General features: G+C 32.0%; 1 protein-coding gene across 1 annotated transcript in view; it reads left to right on the plus strand.

Annotated features, from left to right (window-relative positions):
* The first annotated feature begins 698 nt into the window (after positions 1 to 698).
* Positions 699 to 26,558, plus strand: part of LOC129220875 (chondroitin sulfate N-acetylgalactosaminyltransferase 2-like) — a 47,407-nt gene continuing 21,547 nt past the window's right edge. Inside the window, exon 1 of the mRNA XM_054855308.1 lies at positions 699 to 933. Within this exon, the coding sequence (XP_054711283.1) occupies positions 913 to 933 (21 nt within the window). The 5' untranslated portion in view covers positions 699 to 912. The remainder of the gene's footprint in view (positions 934 to 26,558) is intronic.

Below are 26,558 nucleotides of genomic sequence, written 5' to 3' on the forward strand. Positions count from 1 at the left end.
TTAAGCTCATGAAAAAAAAAATCATACCAACATTTAAAGGTACATATATTTTTGAAATTCGTGGGAGGAAGAGGAGGCAAGTTCTCTGTCCTGACCCCCTAAATGACGAACCTGAATTTCAGGCAAGTAGTAATTCTTTTTATTTGCCGCACCAAAGATCGACCTAAAACTTATTTTCTGAGCCAAAAAAGAACACAAGATTTGATTTGTTTTTTCCTTATAAAATATTTGTTTTGCTAAATCGAATTCTCTTCGAAAATTTGAAGCGATTTCACGTCTAACGGGGAGATTACAGAATGAAAACGAATTCCTTATACCGGTCCGGAACACAAAAACAAGAAAACATTTAAGGCGCACCGTGAAACCACACCGGAAAGAAAACACAACAAAATAAATAGAAGCTATCTTAACAATATCTTCAGAAACTTGATTTAGAACTACAACTGAAACTTAGTGGAGCAAAAGTAAATTTACGGAGTTGCATCCGCGGGAAAATCCCCTTTCTTTCCAAAAAATCGCTTCTATATAAACCAAAACCAATCGTTCGGAACATTCCCATTGGATGTTCGGCGACGCCGGCATCCCCTTTTCCTTCAGCCGCTAGATGGCGGAAGATTCCGTATCACGTGACCTATCCCATGGAATTAAACTGAAAGGAAAGGCATCCATGGCCTCAAAAATATCCCTACTGCTGAGCAAGTTGCTCGTGCTGAGAAATTTAATCCGGAGTCATTTCTTATCGGTAATTTAGCCAGTGCATTTGGCAACGGCAAATTATTTATACAATGCGATGTGAAGTTTGATTCGCCTAGGATGCAGCCGCCAATATTGGCGAGAAGATGGTTTCGTGAATCAATTAGGACACGATTTTCAAAACATTGAAAGTGTGGAGCGAGGCATCTGAGTGAATGAATGTCTTCTATTTATTCGAAGGTAAGTTTTCCACCTGATCCAGTTGTCAAAAAAAAGAAGGGAAACAATAAAATAGACGGATTGTTTTCAGAGAGAAAAAAATTTCAACAGAAAATTTTACAAAAAGAAAAACGTATGTTTAAACATTTGGAAATGAATTTAAATTGAATTTAAACGACAGCCGTGAATGTCAAATTGCATATTTAGAATAGATTAAATTCTAAATCTATATTCATAAACATATACTTAGAATTTAATTAAAATAATATATAGTTTTTGCAATATCATTTTTAATAATTCTGAAATTTTTAGCAATTATGCGATCCTTATTCATATTTAATTGAAGGGCTCGGGGTAGAAGTGTGACAAGCCACAAGGAGAGACTTTTCGATCTGAAATAAACATGACAATGGTCCATGTCATTTGGAGAAAAACATATCTGGTTTTATATTGCATAATATAGAATGTATAATACCGTTGAAAAATTTCATAAATGAACATATCGACGATTTCAAAACACGTTTTGATGTAGAAATTTCTAAATTCAATACTATAACATTCCTCAAAATATTGCAACTGAAAAGTTCATATTATGTGGCATATCACATTCTTGCCTTGAGCCCTTCAATTATGTATACAAACGTAAACTTTTGACAAAAAAAAAGTCTTGCTCCAAAATGCCTAAAACCTGCAGGATTAAACATTACTTTGAAATTCATGCAGTCTTTATAAATAAACATTTCAACGTTTTCAAAACACACGTTTTGATGTAGAAATTTCAAAATTCAATATTTTAACAATTATTAAAAATCAAACAGCATAAGAAAATATAAAAAAGTTAGGTTTAATTTCACTTAATGAAAATATTACTAACAGAGTATATAAAAATACACCATTATCTTTTTAAAAAACTGCACTTAGTGTTTACGACATTCTATAAATGATTTTATTCTATAATTCATTCTATCAATTAACGTATTTCTAAAAGAAAAAGAATAAAAAAGACAGATGCTCATCATATTTTTAGAGCTCTTTCGAATAGTTAAAAATATTGAATGTTAACTATCAATACTTCGTACTTTCATTTACGTAATAGTTAATATTAAAAAATTCGTGTTGCTGATTTTTCAGTTAATAATTTAAAAGCGATTCAGATCTCTTAGCTTGGAAATTGGTTAGTGTTTTTCGTTTTCTGTTTTATCAGTAGCGTTACATGGAGAGGGGCGGTAAGTGTTGCGATCCGCAGAGGGTAACACAAAAAGGGGATTTTAAGATTTTATAAAAAAAAAAAAATACTTTAATTCTAATAGTTTCCCCCAATACATCTTAAATCATATTAAATCTATCAAACTTCAACGAAAATAGAGTACAGTATTATGGTAAAAAGGCGGTTACATGTTACATATGAGCCTATAATGAATTTTACATATGATGCATTCGTAATTTATACTTGTCTTTGAATTCGATCTCACGTTACACAGCAAAAATAAAAATAAGTTTTTTTTTTTTTCTTTTTCAGAAAATTGTACTAAGTTTATGTTTATATTTACTTACAACGTTTTTTTTTTCGGGGGGGGGGGATTGACACCTGTGCTACAAACGCCACTGATGTCGACACTCAAGATTTTCATAGGAATATGCTTCAGCCACACACAGATGAAGTTCATTGATTATCTTTTTCGATGCATTACGCATTTAGGGAAAGCTGCCTTCCGGGAGAGTTTCTAAGATAAGCTGAAGGAAAAAACCAAATAAACTTGAAACACGCAAACCGATGAAGCACGTTACCTCTTTTTTCATAGCATCGCCGCGGACTGATGTTGATAAGATTTATACCGCGTAACCACAAATACGGGTGCATTGCTGTAATAAATTTAATGAAAATTAGATTATATAAACAGATTGAAAAATTACTATCTAAGCACTGAAGTTAATCAATTTTTTTGAAAAGTACTAATAGTGCTTTATCTTCCAATCCTCTAGGGATTAGTAAATGTCAACATATTATTGCAGTTGAGCCTCTTTAATCCAAACTCCCGTAGTCCGAACGTCCAATAATCCCAACGTCGCCGAGATGAAATACATGCGCACGAATTAAAATCTTTTATTCTGATTAGCAAATTATGCACAAAGTATGGTACTTTTCTGTATTCGATGTTTAATTTTTCTACTGTGATACTGTTAAAATTCTATCTTTACTATTAATTAAATGTATAATATTTTACACTGCAAAACATTTCCCTCTTTTCTGTAACACTAATGACCCATTTTTTCAAGGTTCTAGTTGTTACATACAGGACATGTGGAAGCCGTAATATGTTTTGAAATCCGATCCATTTGATATTCCGACACCCCTCCCCCTGCCCCCAATCGGTTCGGATTAAAGAGCGTCTCCTGTATGTTGTTGTACTTGGTCGGAATACACTTAAACATTTTTAGCGATGCGTAACAAAAATTTCAGAAGCATATTTCCAGTCTACTTAACGTTGTAAGTTTTTCAGGGTTTGTTTTCGAAACCGATAGAATGTAAGAAATAAGTTTAAGAACTAATGAAGTAATTACTTATTTTGAGCTTAAAATTTCGAGGATTCTGCCTGAGAGAATTCGAATTAGTTATACTATCACACGAATTAGTTATACCGTGCAAATAATCACTGAGAAACATTTTGAAAACATTCAGACTTTTGTTTCATTTTGTTTGATATAAATGCTAAATTTTATGAGCAAGAAACGCTTATATTTTTTAAATATGCATTTTCTATGTAATAGTCAATCAAAACATTATAAAAATGAATCTAGTTTAAGATAGTTTCCGTAAATCACGCTTAGTAATAGCAAATTATAAAAATATATTGTATAAATTCAAATGTTTATCTTAACTCTTAACTTTACTTACCTCTTTAGTAGTATTGTTCAATAACATAAATGTTAATCACTTAGTTCCATTGTACTGAAACATTCATTTCCTGGCAAAAAAAAAAATCATGTTCACGAGTTTTTCTGAAGAAAAACTCGTGATTTAAGAGGGAAACATACTTAAAAAATGCGGTATAATTTGAAGTTAATAACGGAATTGAGGTAAAGTTAAATAGTTGAGAGAGGTTACTTCTCAGAACACTACTTGTAAATAACTTGTAAATGTAATGCGAAAAAAGCAGAATTTTATGCAGAGTAAATTTTTTTACCATTTCACTTTATCCTCATGTTTCCACATAATTATGTTTTTGTGATATTCGTGATTCTGTTTACGTAAATAGCAAAGGAAAAAAAATTCTGAAAGCATTTTTTTTTTTGCTTGAAAGCCTATTAACTTTATATTAAAATGTCATTCCTGTTAAAATAGTTATCAATAAAACCATTTTGAAAGTACTAAATCGGTTTATCATAAATTAAAACGTCTTCGAACCAAATACTTAAAATAATTCTGTATTTATGTACTTGATTCTATTTTTAATTTTTTTCAATTAAAGAAATAACCTTTCTCAAGTTCTGTATTTTTCCAATCAGGATTCAAGAATGCTTAGCTCTATGTCGGTATGGCACCAAGATTTTCAGTGCTTGCTCTAAAACTTCGTTTATAACATATTCTGCATCATTGAAACTAAGTGTTGTGTTTTGTTATCTGCATTACCTACTTCAATAACAGCTCTATTTTAAAGGAATATTTTAATTCACTTAATACATTAGCATATTTTTTATTCTTTTTTTTTTTTTTTTTTGTTGCAGTGAATTATAAGTTTAAGATATTTTATTTTCGAACTTCGTGATATAATTTAGAGAAATTACGTTAAAACGATATCACACCCAGACAACGAAAGTGACACAACTCAAAAAAATAGCGCTGGAAAAAATCAAGGTTTTGCGCATTTACGCAATACTTCGTTAAAAGTGATTTTGCCTCGAACATTACAATACGGGCAAAAAAAAACTATGATGTGATGTAGAGATGTACCGAATGCTATATATTGCCGAATACAGAATATTCGGTTAAAGTTCAAACCGAATTTTTGGCAGAGTTCCGAATATTAGGTTAACATTTTTTAACTGCAATGTTTGGATTTTATGCCAATTTAAAATAGAAAATGGTTAATTAATTTCTTTCCTGGTAAAGAATTTACAAAATAATAGTCATGGTAATAACTTGTTACGTTATAATAAGGGATCTTGCATGTATTTACCTTACACACAAATACAAACCAAAATAGCTTAAAATGTCATTATAACTTACAAATTATTCACGTGACTTTCTGCTATTTTAGTCTCTTCAGTAACTGAGGAATAATTTTACCGTTGAAATTGAGGAATGAAATTGTCAGATATTTTTGCTGTCAGTTAAGTGCAAAAGATTATTAAACGTTAACCACAATGGTTCATTTTAATTAGGTTGTAATTTAAACAATATTTTATATGGTATAAACATGGTTTTCGAACTTGTAAGTGTTTGAGACTAACAAGTTAAAATCAAAGGCTTTGTGGCAGGGCACAACAACACTATAGTCATAATCCAAATAGCATTTCGGGGAGGGAGGGGGAGGAGATGATGGACATCGTAATGAATTTTTCACAAAATGAAGAAAAAGCGAACTTTTCCCAAAAATTTGTGATGTGTTGAACAATGGGGATTCACAAATGGGGAATAATGGGGATTCAATTTTGATGAGGGTTCAGTATGAACAATGGGAAAAATGAAGTTGTCTGCTTGGTAATTACTGAAAACGATTTCTACCTGTCAGTATACCTTGTAGTTAAGAATTTCAACGATTTTGTGTATAAAATGCAGCTGAATTTTTTCAGTGCTTTAGTGTACAAATTATGGAATTCATTAGTAGCCACGTATTGCAACCGATATAGATTTCCTCAAAAAAAAATTCTCAATCTTTTTAGAAATTGAAATACTGCAAAATTTAAAATCTGAATTATTTAATTTTTCCTAAGCAGCACATTTTATATGAAGAACTAGCGCTACCCGCACGGCTTTGCCCTTAGTAGAAAATTAAAAGGTCATATGGTTCGCCTAATATTTACAATTAATGGATGATGAATTTCTCGCCAATTTGCTATGTTAAATGGCTCGCAAATGTTACGGTTCCGCGTCATGATAATTTCATAATTTTCTCTTCCACGTTATGATAATTTCCTGGGTAAAATGTTATTAAAATTGTAATACAAAAAGAACAAAATCGAATTTTTGAAAAATCGCTTCGAGGTGCACACCCGCATGCTATAAACTAATTTTGTGTCTAATTTCATGAAAATCGGCCGAACGGTGTGCGCGTTACAGAGATCCAGAAAGAGATTCCGATATCCAGACAGAGAGACTTTGAGCTTTATTATTAGTAAAGATTAGCAGTTAATGTTAAGTAGAAATAAATTGACCATATATTTATCACTACTTATCATTGAGTTTTATTTTTCTGGTTACTGTGTTACATTTATTTGAGTTTGTAATAATAAGGTTATAGTATTGCATCATAAAACTTTATAAAAATTAAAAAGCAGCAATATTTAAGTTTAACATGTTATTGCTCTCTCTCACGTTGAAATTACTTTGAATGTAATAAATTAGTAAGAAACAATTTGAATTAATTTTCCACTATGATAATATATAGTAACTTTCATTCATTATGTAAGAAATTTTATTTTTCACCAACTTTCAAACATTTAAAATTGTTTACTATTCGGTTGCAGAATATTTAAGTGTTCGGCCGAACCGAATATTCGGTTTGTCTGTCAAATTTGCAGTATACCTAATATCAACCGAATATTCGGTGCATCTCTAATGTGATGTTTCCTACTTAGTTTTTTTTGTCTGAATTAATAATGAATACTAAAAAGTCCGGAACGTCTTCTGAATTGTGAAATTTTTATGACGTGTCTCTACGATCGAACTCACTTGTACGGGCGACTGCAATATTTGCCATTGCTTCTGGTATTAATTTTAAAAGTTTGGGTCATACTAGGGCCCTTATTCTTCGTAGATTTGGTACTTTTTATTGAACTGTGTCAAAAAAATTTTGTACCCAAAACTCCATTTTTTTTTCAGCATGACACCCCCTCCCCTTCCTTATAACTCTATAGTGTGTGTCCGTCTCGGACAGAATGAGCACAACTGATGGACCCGATTTCAAATATTGATATATTCGAAATTTTCTACGCCATGTAACAATAAACAAAAGATGCCGGATTTTAAAGATAAATATAGATTATGATAGACTGATGACTGATAGACATTTATGTTCTATCAGTCCGAAATATTATTTGATTTTGCACTGCTATTGGTAAAAACTTCGAGCTAATGCTGTTTATCATCTGTTAAGCAGAAAAAAAAACACCAGAACTATTACGAGTCATTTGTAAGTTCAAAAAAACAAAAAAAAGTTCTTTGAACATTTCTAACAAAAACTTCTTTTAAGTAAATTATAAAGAAAGTAAAAAACAGCATACTGCGAATCTTAAAACCATACAGGGCTCCCAACTGGTCCTACTCCCAACAATTCCTTTTTCAGTTTCAAGCACCTAAAAGTCCCGTTTTTCTTTGTTTTGTTTTGTTTTTTAAATCTGATTATTTGTCTTTTCCTTTAAAATTTCAATTTTATTTTGAATTTTCCACTGAAAATTATTTTATCCATGTACATTGTTTCTAGAGAAAAAAGAAAAGCTTTTTTTCATACCGCTACCCACTGCCGTAGAAGGCAAAGCCTACAGAAGGTCCCTCTATCATAGCCCTGAAACCTAAAATGATAGTTTGTAAATTTAAAATCAACAGGAAGCACGGCAGATCGAGTTCAAAACGATTGGTTAAACTAATTCAGCATAAGTTTCTTGTCCTAAGCCGAAGTAATTTTAATAAATAAAATAATTTAAGCTGATTAATCAGATGAAATTCATTTAGCATAGCTACTTGTTCTAAGCAAAAGTAATTTTAATTTTAAAAAATCAGTCAATTAATTGTCCGAAATTGGCCGATTTTAGATAGTCTGCTTATCAACGATTACTCGATGCACCCTTAATTGTTACTCATACAGTTAAGATTAAGGTCCTCATTTGATCCCTTTTTTAAGTATTTAAGTCCCTTTTCAAATAGGGAAAAACTAATAATTTGCTGGGAGCCCTGCACAGTGCATTTTTCTTTAATAATTATGCTACAGATATTGAGAAAATATTTAAACAGTTAACCACAGACTCGCATCCATCCTCAAAAATCATGATTAAAATAAATTTCGCTGAGCAGCTGTTTCTCAGCGGTCAAGTTCAGTCGACAACTCCTACCACATTTAATCGGACAAATCCGTTTATCACAAGTTTTATAAACACACCATCAGCGCCTCAAATCGCCGATAAAATGAGTCATTTCTTCGTGATTTATTTTTTTAAAGATATCTAATGTGTAGGATGTCTGTTATGTTAAAACTAAATCACGCTATATAAATATATCAGACATATTATGAACACACTGAAGATCGACTGAGCCGGTCAATTTGCATTTTTTCCCGTTCTTCAGCAATTTCACGATTCAATGCCTCTGGGGGTTTACGGAACATGCAGCAAAGTTATTATTATTATTAAAAATAACGACATTCAATATGTGTGTTAAGACATTTTCTGAAGGTACTACCATTAGTTTACTTTAGTGTTTATTTTATTTTATTCATTTATTGATTTTTTTATTTAAAAATATTTAAGACTGAAAAAAAACTTTTCCGTCACGTTTTCAACATTTAAGGAGTATGAAGGTTTTCTTTCGGGCAGTGTTGTATGAATTGAAATGATATAAATTTTAAATTGGCAGCAATTTCGAAAGGATAGCTGTGCTCTATACTCTCGCGGAACTAGGCATAGAGTAATTTCTTTATGAAGGTTTTTTTTTCGTGTAGATACATTTTTAATTACCATGCAAAGCCATTTTTAATTCTCAATATGTTTCTTATACACTGAAATGTTTCTTTAAACGAACATTAACTGCTTTTAGTTGAAAATAGAAATATAAAATATGATATAAGTTATAAGTTAAACATGCAAATAACAGTGAACTCATGATTATCTACGGAATGGGGTTGTTTCCTTCAGTCAAAAGTAGTACTTTTTGTCACTGAAATGTATAGAATAAGCAAAAGAAAAAAAATAACATAGAGCCAGAAAATACTTTCATTTCCTCCGATAGTTATTTTTTACTTATTTTTTTTTTAAATGTCCGATTTTTGAAACAAGACGTGGTCTTGATGACGTCACAAATGATGCTTTTTGGCTCATCTTTGTACCGCGTTTCCACGCTATGATAATCAAGCAGCGAATTAAAATTGCGCTCTACGCTTGCTATCAACCATATCGTTTGCCAGCACACGTGAGTAAAGAAGCGAATTAAATAGTTTGCACAGTTAATGGCCACACAGAATGGCATTTCATCATTTGTGATGTCGCCGGACAAAAGCATAAACATTGAAAGCGCGCCGATTTAAGAATTTTTTTTAAAATATCAAACTTAAACGAATTATTTAAAAAATGGTCAGATCCAATGTTTTTAAGCATGCTCTTTCAGAAAAAAATACTTTTAGAATTTTGGAAACGACCCCATTGGGTGTTTAAAGTGCCGTGGACAATAAAAGCCGCGGATAAACCGCGAAAAGGCTAAAATGAGGGACACAAAGTAAAAATTGTCCTTCCTCAAAAACCTTAGCTATATTTTCTGTATTGATGCATTACACTTTCTTCAAACAACAGTAAAAATGTTTATATTTTTGCACAACAGAACTTAACATCAATAAAGAACAAGTGTACGTACAATGAAAAATGTACAAGAAATAAATAAAGCGAAAACAACTGAGTTAAATGTACAATTTTTCGTCAAAAAAAAAAAAAAAAAACAGCTATTGGAATTTGCTTTTTACTGCGAAAATACATTTTCCTGACTGTTGGTTGACTTACAAATAATCCGCCCCGAGGATAATAGGGAGTTTAATCATAAGTTAATGTAAATTATAACATAATATAAATTATAAGTTAACAAACTTAAATTAATAATTTAAAGTTAACTAAAGCAAACTAGAGTGTAACATTATAACAGAATGCTTTATGTATTATATTCAATTCAAGTCATGAAAGACTTTATGAAAGTAACGCGGGCCAAAAACATAATGAAGAAAATAAATAAGTAAAATCTCATTCTCTCAAAACTAGCAAATAAAAGTAGCAACGTCGTCATCAATAACGAAAAGTATTTATGCTAATCAATATTCAAACAAGTATTTAGAACTTCGTTCAAGATTAAACAATTTAAAAATGCCCCAATGAATCTTATGATCATTCGTTTCAATGGACGGAAAATGAGAAATGCGACTGCGAGAACTTGAAAGAAATCGAAGAGGAAAATATTTTAATTAGCTCATATATTGGCGCGTTTAATTTTGTGAATTTCTTTTAGCGACTTTAGTGTAAGAGGGGAAAAAATTTGCCGTCTAGAGTTTCGTTTGGAAATTAATCAGGCGTTACCCTTTTCGCTCTGTTGACTCTAAGATGAACTATATATTTATAAGTTCAGAAAGATACGCTCAGGAGGAGTTTTTGCTGGTTAAGAATGTTTGCTTAAAATTTTATACTTTGTTAGACGAAAAATTAATGGCTATTTTCGATTTTACGCCATATTTCTTCGGGGAAATGGAGAAAGAACATCAAAGAGAAAAGGAGTTTTCATTTATGGTTGTTCTTTTAATTTGATAATAATGGTGAAAATGTTCAGCAAGTTGAACCATTAATGGAGAAAAGAATGAACGATATTATTGAGGGTTTTTTTCTTCTTCTGTAATCATGGAATTAAATTCTTTATGTACTAAGTTATTTTAAAGATCTTAGACTGCTTCTGGTCCAGTTTTAAGTTATTAAAGACTTTTTCTGTGCTTGCTTTCTCCGTCATAATTTTCACACTTTTTTTCCGATTGCCGGGTTAAAATTAGCACGGTGAAACGTAACACACCTCCGCTTTTCAGTTATTGCCAGAAATAATGAAATTATTGTAATCATAAAACTAAAGTTTTGTTAATAAATTTCGCACATAAGTTTCAAGGCTAAACCTAAGCAAGCATACATTTGTGGGTTCTGGCAGTTAAGTTATTATGTAAGCTAAATGTAAGCCATTAAAATAAATATTTTCACTTATGTGAGATTCCTCGTGTTCTAACGGCACAATGCGTCAGGCCGCTCCGCTGTAAAGACGTTTAGAACGGAATTTTGGAAGGGACGTGTGGTAACAGGGCGAGAGACGAAGATATTGGGGGTGGCCAGCGGAAGAAAGGAGAGTGTGCTGTGGATTTTGGCCATTAAATTATTATATAAGCTAACAAGTTTATGCTTTTTCGTACAAAAGTTTTTTCGTTTTAAATAATAAAACGAAAAACTTTGAAATAAAATATTTAAAAAATTTAAAATCTAAAGACACTTTTATCAGCTTGATTCGCACTGAAAAGTATGAAATAAAATAAGTATTTAATTTCTTGATTATAATGCTCAAAAACTACAGTTCATCTTAATATACTTATATTTACGTTAATGCTAAAGCAGCCAAGAAAATAAGTAATTGATTTCTTGATTATAATGCTCAAAAATTTCAGTTCATAATATATTTACGTTAATGCTAAAGCAGCCAGTAAAGGTTAAATTAAAAATTTGATAGAAGAAATAGGCGGTATAGTAAAAGCTGTTCGTACTAAACAATATAAGGCCTGTTTCTTCTATCAAATTGTTAATTTTAACTTTACTGGCTGCTTTAGCATTAACGTAAATATAAGTATATTAAGATGAGCTGTAATTGTTGAGCATTATAATCAAGAAATTAAATACTTATTTTATCTCATACTTTTTAGTGCGAATCATGCTGATGGAAAATTCTTTAGATTTTATTTATTTATTTTTTTTTAATATTTTATTTTGAAATTTGTCTTATGTGGTCGCAACCTAAAAGAGCTAAAGACATTGGTTTGTTAGGAAAAGAAAAAAAAAACTGAAAGGAAAATTCAAAGGAATAAGAGCAGTATATGATAAGTTTGAAATAGTTTACTATTCTCGTATAAGTACACTGTACGTAATAGGCGTAGATAAAAAGGGTAACAATAACCTGTAATCGTGGTTTAAAACTGTAAAAGTTCTGATTATGAGCCACTGCATGACAGCACGACATTAATAAGGAATGCACCGAATACGATCTTTTTCGGAATACCGAATATTTGAAGCAAAATTTTTAACACAGTAATATTTGAATTTTACGCCCGTTTAAAATAGAAAATGTTTAATTATTTTGAGGAAACATAAATGCATTTCTATTTAACAGGGTACATTTAACTACTTTAAGTATAATTGTAAATTTAAAATAAATCATTCCCAAAATCAAAAACAATTCATACAGTTATGGCTAATTCGGTTTATGCGTATATGCAATTGAGTATAAATGAATAATTGATTCTTCTCCTTGTGTATGATTTGATAATCATGGTATTTTTTTATAAATAAAGAACGTTGCGTTAAATACAATAAAGAATCTTGCTTTACATACAAATACAAACCCAAGTTGCTTAAAATATAGTTAAATTACAATTTATTCGAGATATTTTTTGCTATTTTAGTCTGATAACTGGTAATTAATATCATCAGTCATCATCAAATAAATATCAAACCTTGCCAAATATTTTTTTTTGTCGTTAAATGCAAAGGGTTATTAAACTTTGATTACAATGATTAATTTTAATTTGGTTGTTTTTAAACAGTATTTAATATTCCATAAGGTGTAGCACTTTAAAGAATAAAGTGCTGCAAAATTTAATATGCAAGTATTTTCTTTTTTTTTCTTTAAATTGCATATTTTTCTCTGGGACAACATAAAAAATTCCCAAAGATCTGCCTCTCTACGAACAGTTGTTTTCGAGAAAGAAAAAATTATGGCGTCACATCAAGTACACAGGACAATAAGCATTTAATAGACACATGAACTTCTCTATTTTGATAAGTTAACATAGGAAGATATTTGAAACATCCATCGATCATATAGAGGCAGGAATGCTTGCGGTGTAATGGTTGGTAACATTCATTGTAAATTAAACATTTTAATGTTACATGATAAAAGCTTTAATGCGAAAAACTTTAATATTACATGTTTAATCCACATGATAAGCACTTTATATGGTACTAGTGGTACCCGCACGGCTTTGCCCGTTATAGAAAAATTAAAAGGTCTAATTTACAAATAATGTATGGTGAATTTTCTCACCAATTGGCTTGTACCCATGTTACGGTTCCACGTTATGATAATTTCGTATCTCGCCAAATGGCTTATGCCCATGTTACGGTTTCAATTTATGATAGTTTCGTAATTTACTCGTCCACCTTATGATAGCTTTGTTGGAATAGAAAAAGAACCACATCGAATTTTCGAAAAATCGCTTCAAGGTGCACACCCCCATGCTATAAACTAACTTTGTGCCAAATTTCATGAAAATCAGCTGAACGGTCTAGGTGCTATGCGCGTCACAGAAATCCAGACATCCTCCGGACATCCAGACATCCTCCTGATATCCAAACAGAGAGACTTTCAGCTTTATTATTAGTAAAGATGTAACACATAAAAGATTAAAGTGCTTACTATAAGTTATAAGTCATGTGATATGAGAATATTAAAGGATTTTTGCCGAAAAGTTAAGAATTACAAACGACCACATTAAAACGGCTAATTCGCTTTTGTCGAATGTTTTAAGCTTACATAGTCTTGCCTTGTAGGAAATATTGTTTCAGGCCAGTTGAGGCAGTGAGAAACTCAAGGGATGTGAGTGCAGAAATTAAAAATTTTGAGATAACCGGTACAAATGGTAGACGAACCTTCCTCTGTTATAGGATAAGATATGATATTAGCAGCTTTGATGGGTTCTGCTATACAGTATTATTTAGAGAAAAAATCAATGAAAGCCTACCTAGGATCTAAACTTTAAACGCCAAAACATTAAAAAGTCCACTTACATCCCTTTGCTTTTCACTACCACAGTTGGAGTAAAGAGAAACATTATTTCGATGTTTCAGCTTTAGATCTTTTTCTTTCGTGTGAATGAATTGAGGCGCAAAACTTTTTGCATTGTATCCAAAACTGTTTGGAAGTAACTGGGTGGGAAAAAGTTTACTTTGTCCTTTTTTTTTAACGCAAAAGAATGTTTCCTCTTGTTCCAACGCGTTTCCATTTACCCTACAGACTAGGTGTAAATGGAAACACTCGATTGTATTTCCCCATGCTATATTACCGATTTTCATTGCTTATTTATACACAGAATGCCATTTGTAATGAGTACTAACCTTCACGAAAAGTGGCGTTGAAAGCTTTACATATACAGTTCTAGGGGCTTGCATCTTGTCTGCCGGCCCTGCCTTATGTGGGGCGTACTGTACTTGATATATAGATATGAAATTCTACTTATCATGGTAAAAGAATTACGTCTCATATTTTTCTGTTTTTAACAGACTCACGGGACTTACGGATTCACGGACTGTTTTACGCTTGCTGTAGATCACTAGGAGCTGTCCATAAATGATGTCACACTTTTTACATTATATTTGACCCCCTCTACCCCCTTTGTTATAAAATGTCACACTGTACCTAATCCCCTCCCCTTGTTACACGTTACACTATTTCCATAAGAACGCATGATGTTCACACATCTTACGACCCCCTCCCTCCACCTTGACACAAACTGTCACAATTTCACGACCCGACCCCGCCTCCTTAAAGAGTAGGCTTGCCAGATTTTTGAAATGTCCAACCGGAACACCGGAATACCCCCCCCCCCCTCTTCCCGGCCTCTAGTATTCAAAAGGAAACCAGGAGGTGATAGTGGACTCAAGTAAAATTTTCTGAAGACAGCGTGAAATTTTCAGAAACTATGAGGAGTTCGAACCCCCCCCCCCCCCCCCCCCCCCCCCCGTAAAAAATTTTGCAACATGCAAGCATAAATTATTAAAAAGAAACATTTTAAAAGTTTTCTTCTTTAAAAAACAATTTTTCAGCTTTAAAATGTGTTGTCAGCCCATTTCGGATCACGAACACCCCTTAAGGGAACACACCCCTGACTGGTTCTTAGCGTATTTCAGAGGGTTGTTCATTCTCAAGGCTATGAATAAATACTAATTATGAGTCTAAACAGGGGTAATAATAAATAACACAGCAGATAAATTTAAACATTTTATTTTTTACACGTTAATATTTATTAGTTACTTTAGTAAGAAGAAATACTTTGAATAAGGAATAAAAACTTGAACAATATTTACATGTATTTTTCATTCGCTAGGACTTTTTTGAAAAGTCTTTTTAGGTTTTAATACTTTTGCAAAAATCCTAACAATCTGATTCGATATTAATTTTATAAGTCTATATTTCAAATATATTACAAAGTAATTATCGAAAAAATTCTTTACAGTTCATATTTCTCAGACTTTTTTAGTCATCTAATAACAATTATCTTTTTCCGGGACCTGAAGTAAATCGGCCGGGACACCAGGATTTTCCCTGAAGACCGGGACGTCTGGCAATCCTATTAAAGAGTGACATCCTTTGTAGACGTCCCCTTGCACGATTTTTTTGATACAGAGTGCTTTTAGGAAAGCAATTTTCCTAGTGAGCTTTAAATGACTTCCCTACTTTTAGTAATGGAGAAAAAGAGATCCTCAGTAGGTGAAAGTTTGACAACGTATCATAAATACCACCTAAACTCATTGCTCTCATAACTGCGACTATAACACTTTCTGGTTCCGAGCCAAATGTGGCACCCTTGTCAAACGCTGGTTGGACAATGGGCATTAGGGTGTCCCAAAAAAATGAAAGTCGTTTCCTTCAAATGCATACCCTCTTATTTTTTTCCTTTTATATCAAAACCGTTGTAAAAAAAGTTTCATGCAATTTGAAGCAGAGTAACCCGTGCCGACTTGCGCCTAAAGTCCTAAACGTGTAAATAGCACGCGTATTCATAAGCAAGCGAATGCTGGCGACGCGATACTTTGCGAAGCTCAAAACAACTGTAAATAGTGCACAGAAAACAAATGAAAACAGAAAAACATATGTTGGGGGAGGGGGGAGGGACTTATCCGTAGCAATTTGCAAACCGTCAAACATGTTAGTACGAATACATTCCGGTCAGCGAGCGCAGTGTAGTCCTTCCATAGGGAACGAAACATGGCAGTGGAATTGCAAAGTTTGAAAAAATAGATATTTTTAATAGAAGTCGTAAAACACCAAACTACGGGTTTGCAAACTTCCCTCTAACGGACAAGTTCTGTCTGTTTTGTTTTATAACACTCGAGAAGTAAAATTTAACCATCAGTGAAAGTGCAAATCTCGCTATTTGGCAATGCATCATCTTTTGGGAAAAGGCACGCATTCCCACCAAATCGTTGCCAAATTATGTGAATAAACTTAAAAATCTAAATCAAATTTAGAGAGACTTAAAAGAAAAAATGCAAAGAAACTGCAAGTAGTATTGAGGCAGCGCCAACAAGAATTTTAGACTAATTTAAACAATTTATTCAATATTGCACATGCTTATGCACTTCAGTTAATCAAAATAGAGGAAGATGGGATTTTCTTGCAACTCCAAAGAGAGCCCAGCCGACGTGGTCACTTTAGGTGGAGTAGATAAAAAAAACTTGCCGACTAAGAGGAAAGGGATCGACTTTCAGCTGTCAAAGAAGAAAACAGGCGCATCAAATACGATTCCACTTCAACATCCTGGGAATTGTATGAGCATGTACAAGAAGATTCCTCTTCGAGCTCTAGTGAAAATGTTAATTCAGAAAATTTCCCTGAAACATATAAATCAGTACCTGGAACAAGATTATCTGAACCTGGAGCAAGTATATTAGAACCTGGAACAAATATATCAGAACCTGGAACAAGTATTCCAGAACCTGGAACAAGTATTATCAGAACCTGGAACAAGTAAATATGTAATGAGGAGCGATTTTATTACTCCAAAGTCAGTTGCTGCATTGGACAGGTGTCCAAGTATACGAGATTATTCTTGAAGCTACTATTGACGCACTTGGGTGTAACATTGATGAATGTCCCATAGGTAAATCTTCAATTCAAAGAATTCGAACCGAAAAGCGGAAGGATCACGAGGAAAGAAGAAAAATTGGTTTTCAGTACGAGGTACCATCTGTTGTGAATTTACCTTGGGATATGAAACTGTTGCCTGCTTTGAGTGCTAAAAAATCAAAAGAATATCGCTTATCTATAGTTATTTCATAAGGATGTGACAAACAACTCATTGCTGAGTCTAAACTGGATAATTCCACAGGAAAAGAACAAACAAAGGCTGTTTGAAAGGCAGTTTTAGATCGGAATCTCGAAGATAAAGTTAAAACTCTCTGTTGTGTACTACAGCTTCCAGAACAGGTCCTTTAAGTGGTTCTTGCGCTATTCTTGAGCAAAAATTTGATACAGAAATGCTTTCCTTTGCTTGCCGCCTTCATATATATGTACTGATCTATCGCACTAAAATACAGTGGTATGGAGGAGCTGCGGAGTTGTTTCGAACTGTACCCTAACTTGGAAAATTTACTTGACTTTTACCGTGCTAAACTTAGTAATATGACTATCAAGAGTTGAAAAAACTGCCTATCATATTTTTAGGTGGAGATACAGAAAATGAATTTAAAATAAGACCACCGGGAGCCATGCACAAAGCTCGATGGATGGCTCGAAGCGATTTACTCCCTAAAACTATTACTATTTTATTTAGTTCACAACTAAAATTAGATACGAAGGAAAATGAAGCATTGTTTGATGTCTGCTTGTTTGTGGTGACAATATACGTGAAACCATGGCTTCAATGCATTTTGGCAGTCAAAGCACCCAACAGACTTGTGCTTTTTGATAAAAGTGTACGAAAATGTGGACCCAATTATCTCAAAAGCTGCTCTACAAAAAGTCATCCAGCTTTTATGGTATGGTCAATAATATTTCATTCCTTGATGTGAAAAAGACTGTCTCAATGCTTAGAGCAGTAAACGATGCAGCTGAAAGAGCTGTAAAAATGATGCAGGACTTTCATGGTTTGCTAACAGCTAATGAGGAACAAAAACAATCTGTGTTACGTTGAGTTCAAGAGCAGCGGAAGCTCTATCCTGACTGCAAAAAGCAAACATTGAATTAAAAATATGTGCAGTAATGTGTCTTTTAGTCTAATATTGTTGTAAATATCTGCTCTAAATAAATTGATGTCGCGTGTAGTAAGGAATTATGCAGTTAGCAATCTTTCCACTGTAGACGCCGTACAGGATTTCAGGTCCAACTTTGATCTCAAGTCGGCACGGGTTCCCGTTATTTTATTGCAATGAAACTTTTTTCTCATGCTTCTGAGGTGAAATGGAAAAAATTTGGAGGGTATGCGTATTCGATTTCACAATTTTTTTTTCGCCATTATATCTTGGGACACCCTAATGGGCATACATGCTTTGAATTCATTATAATGTGCTAGCTAGCGTCTTTTGTTGTTGTTTTTTTTTAAATCCAACCCTGGACATAGTATTTAGGCTGTATTCGTTATTACTTTGTATCAATTTTTCACAGCTTGTGTTAATTTTCCTAGTTTTTAAAGACTGAATTGGGACTACATACGACATATAAGCCTTAACCTTTTCTTTTTTCTTTCTTTTGAAATATCACACACTCAAAAATATATGTTGGGTCACTCAGTTGCACTTTTCAATTCATGACTTTTGCGAAAAAAAGCATACTTTCTTTCATGTTATAAAAACTCTCGCAACTCGAAAGTTCTGAATTAATTTTAACATTTATCAAATGCAGTAAGCAGGACTACCTTTTTCTGCAGGCCAAATATTGCCCATAATTGGAAAAGACATCATTGGAGAAAATAATCTGAAGAAACTTAGTTATTTCAGAGATATTGATACACCAAGTAAGAGTTTTTTTGGAACACCTTAAAAAGTTACTTACTTTTTAGTTGTATCGAATCTGGTACTTCAGTACTTTATCAGAACTTAAATGCAGTCTAGCATTTTGTCTTGAACTGCGTAGTGTATCAATGTACGTTCATCGAATACAACATATTGATGGAATATTTTGAGATTTCATTACTAACTTGTATACTCTCTCCTAAACAATCCTAGAAATTTTAGTTCAACATAAAGGTTCAAAATATTAAACAAGAATTCCTTGCCGGTCATAGCAATCTCAGACTCCGGTCATATTTGTAAACCCAAAAGTTGTTCAAGACTGTTCAGACCTTAGAGCAGGAATATAAATGGAGGGAGCTAGTCCAATCATTGGTTTAGCAAAAGCTGAGGCTACGACACCAAGTCACGTGACTCGACAACGACGAATGGTGGACACGTTTTGCGTGAAACTAGCGAAAGAAACCTGATTTCTTCCAATGCTTTGCTTTGAAATCTATCATGTGACTTAGGGGTCTGTGGTTCACCTTAAGAAAGTCTCCACTCCTTCCATTTTATCTCTTCTCAATGGTTCAGACTAATACCGAACATATGTTAATTCTATACTATATTTAGCTATAATAAAATGTATAGTTTTTCAGATAGTTTTTGACACTCACTAGCATTGCTTAAAGTAAAATTTTCACTGAAACCAATTTTGTAGTGATAATGTGCTCATGTCAATCATCTCACAATCGAAACGTGCGAATTTAAAATTCAATTTACAACTTGAACAAATTCTCGGAAAACATTTTAATGACTAAACAAATAATAGAGATAACCTTTTTTTTTGTAAAAAAAGAGCAAATATTTTTAATGTGATTTTAAATTACAAATATAAGTTGGTTTTAGCAGTCTGAATGCTGAATAAGTAATTATGTTTTTCTCATGACAAATTCAATCAGAAAATTCCTATAAGCTAATTTTGCGAGTTTTTTCTACAGTGACTATTTCAGCATTGGATACTTAAAAGATAACCCACAAAAACTTAAATGGTTTAATACTGGAATAAAGCTCTTTAACATATTTACAGGTATTTTTACTAAAATGTTTATTATAAATATTGGGAAATGTTTTTGATTTTGTTCCTAAGTTTTTGTTTTTCATAGTCTTGAAAAATGGTTCTAAATTCAGTATGAGAAAAAGACTACATCTGACCACTGCAACATAACTAAGCATATTATAAATGTAAGGCAAATTTTTGCCGTATAAAAATAATAATCAACCTAAACAACCCCTATGTATCAATGTGTTGAAAAATAATCCTATTTAATGATTTACATAAAACTTATTTTTAATTTCAGTGAAATGTTTCCGAAATCAACGAAACAAAAACACTGCTTGAATCATTTACTGAATTTTAAGAGTTGTATTTCCATTTTTATTTCACACAATAGATAACGTTTTATTTAAAAACTAATGAATATTTTTTCTCCCAAATGGAAATAAGCATAGCGAATTAATTTCAACTTTCACGCAACATTTCGTTCCACCAGTTTTTCACTTTATTCTGAAACTGAAATGGAAACTTTTAAACTGCTAGAAAATTGAAAATTAAAAATTATCATTAATTTCCCGCTTTACAAAGGACGAACTTTTACACATCCGCACTTAAATTAGCGATAAAAACTTGAACAGCTTGTGTCCCGACTTTCCCTCATAAATATATAGATCCGCTCTTCCTCGGCAGAGCGTTTCCAGATAACGCCTTATTAATTTGGAACCGAAACTTCAGACGACATTTTTTTTCTTTTTTGCATTCATTGAACTTAACACGAAAGGGAATATTTCTCGCGCTAATCTGTGAACTAATTAAAATATCTGAACTTTGTTTTTGTTAAATTGCTGCAGAACTTTCTGTTATAAAGGGAGAGATATAATTTGATTTAAACATTCCTTTGAAGTTAAATGTAAAAAATAACTTGATACTGATTTGTATGATCACCATCTTGTCTGCTATTAGTTTTTTTTCAATTGTGTATTTAAGATTAAAATCTTAGATTTTTTCTGTTTTATTTTGTTTTAAAGCTAAGCTTATCTGGCTCATCTATTAATCCATTACTTAATAAACTATAAGTTATTCAATGAGGTAGAAAGTGGAAGTCGCTACTTGGGACTCCCCTAACTTACATTTTTGGGTTGTCTTCGTCGAATGGAACTCCAAATTTTGCCGAATGATGAAATACGGATGCATAAAAGTACATCGGATTAAAATGAATATTCGGGCTTGTGCAAATTGCAATATATGACCGAATTTGCCAACAAAATCGTCCGACAAAATTTGCCGAATGAAGAAATTTTTGGAAAGTCCCATCGACTTCCCCCATGACCTCCCAATCGGAGGCTCCTGGTTGTCACGTAACTTCATTTTATGAGACTAAGCCATAAGAAACTGGGAAGTTCTGTTAATTCTCTGAAGAATCAAAATTTTATTTTGAAGAGAACCTTGATTTCAACAAAGTTACGCATAACTTTGGTGGTTTCAGAGGCACAGCCATCTTAACACATGGCTTGCGTGCAAGGCCTTGCAAATTAGCCTCCCATAGCTAGGAAAGTAGTGAACTTAAGTAATTTACTGTTCTATACATGCTTGATTAACACTCACTTTAATTAAAGTTGATTGAAAGATAAATAACCTAGCAATAACTGTTAAAGCATTTAAAATCAGACCTTTATAATAAAGTAAAAATAACTTTCTAATAAAAACGATTCAATTTCATATTCAGTATGATAACGGATCTGTACATTTAGTTTGATCCTTTTTTTTACTCTGCAAATCAAAGGTGACATGTAGCCAAAAATTCGAAAAATAAAATTCATTAAACATTTTTATCTATGTACAATGGGGTTGTTTCCTTCAGCCAAAAGTACTACTGTTAGTCACTGAAATTGATAGAATAAGCAAAAAAAATAATAATAACAATGGACCTAGAAAATACTTTCATTTTCCCAACAGTCATATTTTAATTAATTTTTTAAAATGTCCGATTCTTCAAACAAGGCTTGGTCTTGATCACGTCACAAATGATGCACAATGGCGTATCTTTCTACCGCATTTCCACGTTATGATAATCAAGAAGCGAATTACAATTGCGCCCGACGCTTGCTATCAACCATACCGTTGCCAATACACGTGAGTAAAGATGCGAATTTAATATTTTGGACCGTGAAAATGGCAACACTGAATGGCATTTCATCATTTGTGATGTCATCCGCAAAAGCGTTTAACGATGAAAGTTCACCGATTTAAGTATTTTTTTTAAAAATATTAAACTTAAACAAATTATTTAAAAAATAATCAGATTCTATGTTTTTAAGCATGCTCTTTCAGAAAAAAATACTTTTAAAATTTTGGAAACGACCCCATTGTATGTCCAATGTATGTTTAAATTGGTGTGGAATCGTTTGTGAATCAAGTGCGTTACGGTTAAAACTTGTTACACATTGGTGTAATAAAAGCTTATTATTTTACTAATCATTTGTTTTTTCTTAACTTCAAACGAAACAAGCCGTACTACTGCAAAGATTTTTTTGTTGTCATACAGTATTGAGTTTTGGAAGCATCATAATTTATCGCAGAGATTCCTCATTCTGTTGAAATAAAAACGCAAGTCCAAAAAATAAAAAAATGTTTTCGTTCTCTACTTTTGATGGCTAACAACGGGAAAAAAGGAAGTTGTATCGGAATGATCTTGACTGCTGTTCAACAAATAATATTTTTATTCGGTAGAGGAGAAAAGAGTTTTCAGTAATTGGAATGCCTTCCGGGCTTTCTGAAGAAATTCTTTTTTACGGTTTGCTTTCTTTCCTTCGAGTTTCTCTTACTAAGGAATGAAAAAGAAGCTAAAATATGACTGCTTAACCTTACGGGAAAAGTTATTTTACCGTATTGAAAACAGAGAATTGAACTTTTATTAACTTTGCATTCACTTTGTATTGTGTTAGTTTTTTTTTTTTTTTTTTTTTTTTTTTTTTTTTTACAGCTTATGAATGAAGTATTTGACATTGAGCTCTAATTAGATACGTTCCTAACATAAATTGAAAAAGTTTTTTTTTTTTTATTCTTCGAAAAAATATTTAAAAAAAATACATGTTTTTCCATGCTGTGTGATGGTTGAAAAACTACATAGTGATATGAAATTTCTATAATTATTAACTTTACGTTTGTAGTTCCATTACCTTTTGAAAAGTACACACATCCAGGGATGTGGTGTGGCTGATACATCGTTACAGTATTTTTACGCTAGTTGGAACGAAGTTCCGGCATGTTATTCCAACTAATGCTTCCCTTTTATTTTATTCGAAAATTTTAATTTCTCTCCAAAATAAACCGATTTTACTGAAGTCCGAAATCTTTCAAAAATGGAGAGTTTAAAAACTGTTCTATAATCATAAAACAAATATTGTTTCTAATCCATTAACTAAAATTGGTGCACGGGTAAGAAGGTTTTTACATTTAGATTATCAAAGTTGTTGGTTGTTAGCATTTTTTATGTCAATATCCTTTAATTACCTATAAATAATGCATAATTTTCAATATATATCTATGTTAAAAGTAGTGTTTAAGTATGGAAATTTTGCAATAACGCTGCTAACATCTAACATTTTCAAAGACCTTGCATTTTTTCTAAGAATTTCCTTAAAGTTAATTTTCCAGACTTGTTTCAAAAAACAGTTGAGTTACGTTTCAAATCCCAAGAGTGAAATCGACGACTATTATTTAATTCCAATTGATTGCTATGATCTTATTGTTTGGCACTTCAAGGAAATCCAGTTATGCCACTTCATTGATTTTTTTAAGTACAGTCTATTTGAATACAATAAAATTATATCTGAGTAACTCATTCAATATAAATGCAACTAAAGCAAAGCAACAAAAGTAGAATAAGAAAAGTCAAAGAAAACAAATATAAAGCAATAATAAAAGATTATGTAGAAAATTTAAAGGGAACTACAGTTTTGAAACTTCGAAATAAACTTCCGCACAACTTTTGTCTCGTTTAATCGCTAATTTGAAAAAAAAAATCCATATTTGTGTCGATGATATTTTTAGTCTTTGGTTTCATTTTGTTTTTACTTCGTATGATAACAATTTTTCAAAAACAGATTGAGAAATACAACATAAATAAAGTTGAAATGGTCTAAAACACGTTATTTTTAATTACTTTTACAATAAAGTCGGTTTGCATAAATTTATGTACATGAAAAATTTTAAAAGATTTGCATGGAAATTTCTATTCATAAGAGCTGGGATGTTGAAAGTTTTATATTTAGGGGAAAAGACAAAAAAATTGTATCCGCTAAGGTTACGTTAACTTTTGTAACATCATACATTTCCGGACATCCATAACACTGATGGTGCCATATGAAGTGAAAATAAAAAAGAACAACTGATTTTATTCTGAGTACACGCGGGGAAATGGTGTTGGCACATAGTTATTGAAATATGAAATTATGACTGCAATGTTACTAGTAATCGGAACTATTGGTCTGCAACTATTTAGTACATATTTTCGAGTACACTTGATTAAATCAATTCGTGTGCAAAAGGTCACCTAGAGAAGGCCTTATCGCTAAATTGCGACGTCATTGCGAAAAAAGTGCAAATTCTCTTTTCTGCGACTATGCCATAACGTTTCACCCATTACGACAGCATTTCTTGCTTTTAAATATTTATGAAGTATTTAAGTCTACACTTTTTTTTTCTTCTTAATAAGACACTCCGTTTTTTTTGAGGGTGCAACGTGAATAGAAAAAAAAAAAATTTTCATGCAAGGTAAAAAAAAAAAAAAAAAAAAACAATAGTTGGCACTGATCAAGAAAAATAGCAAGAAAAATAATAAAAAGTACAAAACGGTTTAAATTTGCAATGCTTACCTTTCGGCTTACTCATAACGAATCTCTTAGCGCCTGTAGTTCTCATTTTTGTTGATTTTTTAATTACAAGTGTGAACTCTACTGGTGGTTTTACCTTAGAATCAGTCTTAAAATCCACTTCTTTTACATTTATTTGAGAAAGCTAAGCTAGTTTTTACGTAGCTCTTTCTGTTATCTCTTATAAAATCTCATGTCAGCCCCCCCCCCCTCGACACTTTCCCCAAAAAGTCCCTGTCTTAGTCTCCGTATGACTTCAGTGCAACCGACAAGAAGGTTGTGAGATATTTAAATGCATCCTCAACATGGTAATTATATACAGTCGAGCCCGCTTAATGGAATAGGTAATTTGTCAAGGAAAATTATTCTAATAAGCGGGATATTTCATTATCCGGGATAAAAATAACACACATCAACGGTGTAGTACATGGGAATTTTATTACATTAAGCGGGATATTCTATTATCCGATATTCCATTAAGCGGGTTCGACTGTAATATGATGGCAGTTATGCTACGGATACTTTTCGTTTTCAAATCAACGTTTAATAACTTCTACTTCCAGAGTTCAAGGAAATTTCGACATCTTCACTATTTTCAACCAAAAAAAAAACAATTCTGGGAATGCATTTTTTAGAAGCCAAATTAAGGTTCTTTTCATTTTCATTTAACAATTCTTTTAATTAATGCAAACTATTTTCTTCTAATTCCAAAAAAAAAAAGAAAATGAATAGATATTTTTTTCCCAATAAGATATGCGATGAAAATTTAGAAAGTTTGCGCTATTTACATTTTTTTATTCTTTCTCAACAAAAGTAGGACAAACAAGGGATAAAAAATTATTTTTTTGTTTCTTATTGTTGACGGAAAACATCGAGAAAAATGTGAAGTAAGTATTGGAATGATCTCCGGCGGTTGTTCAAGTGTTTTTGTTTTGTTTTGTTTTTGGTTGAAAAGCGAAAAGTTTCAGTAATTGGGAATACTGTCGTAAAAAAACATTGTTTTCGTCATATTTCCTTTCATTTAATGCGGAGTGTCTTGTTTAAAAACAGGAAAGTATCTAAAATATTTCTAATGAAATCTTCCAAAAAAGAAGTTTTTTTTTTAAAATTAACTGTATTTATGACAAGACTCTTCTGTATCGGTTGAAAACACTGAAAATTGTAAGTTTCAAATATTAGGACTTTTTTTAGAAAAATGTTCAAAAAATTTAGCAATTACGCGTGTTTAGGGTATTGTACCGACTCCTCTTAAAGGTTTTTTTTAAGCACTTTTATTATACTTGGCCCTCTGTCACGGAGAAATCTGAGGCCTGATTTTACTTATATCTCTCTAACTAGACCACTTAAAGACTTTGGGATTTCACTAAATGATTTGCTTCATCTTAACTTAGCGGTGAAAAATTAAAATTCTAAAATAAAATTATTATTTCGGTTTGAGTGAAAAACAGCAAATTTCAAGTAATTTCTCCATTAAATATTTAAATATAAAACCTATTGCTACACATTTTGCTGCCTTGCAACAGTAATGTTAAAAGCAATCATAATGAAAATTTTTAATCAAGGCTTATTTGAATCAAGTATGAAATTAGCAAGCATAAATCCTAGACAAGGATTAAATTTTAGTGAAAACTGCTTCAAGTTTAGACACGTATATAGGATTTTTCCCTTTTAATACCGAGCATTTATGTATGGAAAAATAAGGTGAAGTTTCCTGATGGTAAAATTATTCTATTTTTGAAATACATTTACAATAAAAAAAAATAAAATAACAGAAATTTCTTTAAAACACTAAGCACTTTTCT

Source organism: Uloborus diversus, chromosome 4 (assembly GCF_026930045.1).
Source record: "Uloborus diversus isolate 005 chromosome 4, Udiv.v.3.1, whole genome shotgun sequence".
Taxonomy (NCBI): domain Eukaryota; kingdom Metazoa; phylum Arthropoda; class Arachnida; order Araneae; family Uloboridae; genus Uloborus; species Uloborus diversus.